This window comes from Chelonia mydas, chromosome 20 (genome assembly GCF_015237465.2).
Source record: "Chelonia mydas isolate rCheMyd1 chromosome 20, rCheMyd1.pri.v2, whole genome shotgun sequence".
NCBI lineage: Eukaryota > Metazoa > Chordata > Testudines > Cheloniidae > Chelonia > Chelonia mydas.
In genome coordinates, this window is record NC_051260.2 from 10,144,491 (window position 1) to 10,148,591 (window position 4,101).

Genomic DNA, 4,101 nt, shown 5'->3' on the forward strand with positions numbered 1-4,101 from the left:
CATAGCTGGGAGAACTGTCAGTTTAGCTTCAGCATTTTCCTGGGGGAAAATGACTTTGTATTCTAGTAGCCTCTCAAATATAAAAATCAAAGGAGTACTTGTGGCACCTTAGAGACTAACACATTTTCTTTTTGCGGATACAGGCTAACACGGCTGCGACTCTGAAACTTCTCAAATATAAGATACTTATTTTGTGCTCCATGGAATCTCAAAAATTCGGGGTCTGCCGTTCAACTCCTATGTGTTTAACATTTCTACCACCTCCCACGTTAGTTCATTAGAAGCCTTTTTTACCTATACAGGAAATTTTACGGTAGTTTTCCAAGTCAACTTGGTGTCAGTGCTCTTGGAAGTTGCTAGCAGGGAAAATCCCAAAGACATCCAAAAAATCCTGTATGTAGTTTTTTTCTTTAAAAAACAACAACCCCAAACCCTTCTCGATCTCTAAAGCGTCTTTTCTTTACCTCTTCCTGGGTCCGGGCTCCCTTACAATGGACTTTTTAAAATAGTAATTTATTTCCCAATGTATTTATTATGCACTGAGATACCCCAACAATGTTTGTCCTGTATCTCTTGGCAGCAGCTTTTTCATACAACCGACTCTCTTCTGCAACCCCCGAGTGAAGAAGACCTTAGTTGTCACGAATACACAATAGGTCGTTATAAGAGGGCTAAGAACCGGATTTCTTTTTTTCGTGTATTTCTCTATTTACTGAGTGCGGGTGGGAGATGGCGGTAAAGAAGTTTTCTTTGCAGAAATGAAGGCAGAGGAGAGCGATATTTTCCTCTTCCTCTTTTGTCTTGCTTATTTGGCAGGGATCATTAACAAAAGCGAGTGGGGATTGAGGAAATTATGGGCTTGTGATTCCTGAATTTAGGATTGTCCCTAGCAGGGATGGAACTCGCCTTTCCCCGGTACCGAACGCCGGGCAGGAAACATTCCTATTGTTCCAGATAAAACTATAAAATATCTACCGGGCTGCAAATATGTTAAAACTCTTTCATCCCATCAACTGTAAATATGACCCTGTTGCGGTTCCAATCATTCGTCTCCTTAAAGAGCCCGTAAACTTTATATGACACAACATCTAATAGTAATTTATTGGGAGATATTGTAAATTTCAACGGTTTTAGTTAATAAAGGGGCTAATTAATGAGAAAATTGCTTAATTTTGCCAGCCGTTGGAGGGACCCTAACTACAGCTGGGGGAAGGGTGTCATTTATATATATTGATATGGTGTCTATGTACATTTTTACAATACATGGGGTTTCTCAGGCCAGTGCTTAAACCCGTTGCTTTATTTTATAAAATGTTTTATGATTATATTTTCTTTAAAAAAAAAAAAAGGCGTATAAAAACGAAAGGCAGAACTTAATGTTTTGTTTTGCCTCCGACTGCCAAGGGTGGGTGGCACCTATCTCCAACGCGAGTTGGCGCCCACGTGACCCCACTCCGACCAATGGGGTGGACCTTTAGGTTTAACTATGTTTAATGTCAGATAGCAATAAGCTAGAAGCTCCTGGTCAGGCCCGCGGAAATGGGCGAGCATAATCTCCTTAATCCTGGGTTTGTGGGACCTTTGGTGAACATCCACACGGGAGACACCTTCTACTTCCCCAATTTCAGAGCTTCCGGAGGACAGCTGCCTGGCTTGCCGTCTCTCTCCTACCCGAGAAGGGACAATGTTTGTTCTTTGCCCTGGGCATCCTCAGAGCCCTGCAACGGATACCCCCAGCCCTATCTCAGCAGCCCCGTGTCTATTAACCCTTCTTTCAGCAGAGCGTGCGACCTAGCTAGAGTGGAGGAGAGTAAATGCTACTACAGGGAGGCTTGCTCCGAGACTGCCAGCCTCAAGAGGGAGGAAAGGGTCAGGGACAATGCTTTGATGCCACTTGAACCTGGGATTCCCAATGGAATGAGCGGTAATTTCAGCAAATATGACTATCCGGCTGCTGAGACTGTGTCCCACGATCCCCCTTCTTGTCAGTCCTTGGAGTCAGACTCCAGCTCATCCTTACTCAATGAAGGGAATAAGGGCTCGTCCAGCGAACCAACTACTATGGTCTCGCCTATCAACCAAGGAAGCAATCTGACCACCGGTGGTAAGGAAAAGCAAAGCAAAGGAATATGTGTGTGTTGTTAGCTGTGATTCTTATGATGTGTTGTAAGGCTCTTCTTCTAAGGTCCACTCTTGTGGATATAATTCATGGAATTAGCAATGGAATCAGCATGCCTATATGTGCAGAGACCACTAGGGGTAGCACTCAAATGCCTAATGTTTTATTGGGTGCTGCTTCTTTTAAAAGAAAAGCCTATAAACATGTAAATATCCCATAAAATAGATAGTGATTGCACAGATAGCCCCGAATATGCTCGTTGAGATTGAGTGCATCATTCGCCCTTGCATAAAATGTTTTAAGGCTTGGGAAAGGTGTGCTGTGGGGTGGCTGCCCGAGAGCTGAAAAACTAAGTACAAAGGTGATGCTTAAAAAAGGCAGAGCTGGGTACATTGGAGTTGTCATGTCAGGCGAAAGGATACCACATCCAACACGCTGATTTCTACCTGTTGGCTTTCCCCTTATTGATTTTTCCCCTTTAAAATTTGGAAGGCGCCATAAAAATACCCCTAACCCCCCGCGGCATCGAGGCGCCATAAAAATACCTATAATGGTGTCTTCCATTATGTATATTCTCTTCTGCAGGGAAGCAGTTTCAACAAAGTTTAGCTGATTTCCGTATGGTAGGTTGCTTCTTGATCTATCATGTATCCAAAACGTAGAGCCATGCGTGATTTAGGTCTGTTCATCAAGCTTGTAACTAAAATATAGATCTATGTATCAGTATTGTATGCAAAAGTTAGCAATATGTGCCTCTCACGTATCTAAGACACAGATCTATGTATCAATTTTGTATATAAGAAATACATCGATGTATACAATGTACCAATTAGATAAAAGAAATAACTCTTAGTTAAATATCGTGCACCCAATATGTAGATTTATGGGGCCGTCTGAAATACATACATGCATCTAATATATAGATCTATATGTCAACCCTAAGTAAGAAATAGTTCTGTGTGTTTATTTATGCATCAGTCAGATCTATCAAGTATTGCAGATCAAGATTTATGAATCTCTCTTGCGTGAGATACCTCTGCCTTGTACCCTCTGATGTTGCTATGAGGTGAGCGTTACAAACTGTGAATACAGAGGAGGGGCAGGGAAGTGCGGGAAAGATCCTATCTTGGAAGCCGACTTTGTTTCTTCCAGTGTATTAAATTCTCCTTTCAATCACACGTCCTTAGGTGCTCCTTGGTACCCGATGCATACAAGGTCCCGGAAAAAGCGAAAGCCTTATTCCAAGCTCCAGCTAGCAGAGCTGGAAGGGGAGTTTATGGTCAACGAATTCATTACCCGCCAAAGAAGGAGGGAGCTCTCAGACCGATTAAACCTAAGTGATCAGCAGGTGAAGATCTGGTTCCAGAACCGACGCATGAAAAAGAAAAGACTGCTTCTGAGGGAGCAAGCTCTTTCTTTCTTTTAAAGCTCAAAAAGCGTCCATGTTGGTTAACCTCATAGACTTTCTAGTGTTCATCCTAGCTGGTGGTCCCGGGACTTTACCTGATCACTCATAATTTTCTTTAAAAAACAAATCAGCGAGCATATATAAATATGAGAATATGCATCTCCTTCACTGGAACTGTTGGGAAAGACCCGCTGTGAATGCGCAGCTCCCCAAACCCACCCATCAGCCAGAGTTGGTTTCTATGGTCTAAAAGATTGTCAGCAGCATTGAATATAATCTGAGTGTGATGTTGAGTACGACCCACTATCCTTTCATTGACAAGCCGAACAGGTATGGTTTCCCTCCAAGCAATAAGGTTTGCTGGGCTGTGTGCGATATTTCCCCCCGACTGCTCTGGTTTTGTGGTTGGTACCTATTCCAGACAGCATCGAAGATCAGTCTTAGAACCAAGTCACCATCCTGTATTGTAACGAGGTTCTAGTGCTGGGTGTTCATTCTCTGGAGTGGATGGATGTGGCTCCTTAATTCAGCTCCCGCCCATTCTTAGGGTGAACGGTTCACCAGTGGTGCATAT

At 43.0% G+C, this 4,101-nt stretch overlaps 1 protein-coding gene across 1 annotated transcript; it reads left to right on the forward strand.

The window, feature by feature from the left end:
* Window positions 1–1,539: 1,539 nt before the first annotated feature.
* HOXC12 (homeobox C12) lies at window positions 1,540–3,545 on the forward strand. The gene is made up of 2 exons (XM_007065799.3): window positions 1,540–2,104; window positions 3,307–3,545. The coding sequence occupies exons 1-2, from the start codon at window positions 1,540–1,542 to the stop codon at window positions 3,543–3,545; spliced, it is 804 nt and encodes a 267-aa protein (XP_007065861.1).
* Window positions 3,546–4,101: the final 556 nt, after the last annotated feature.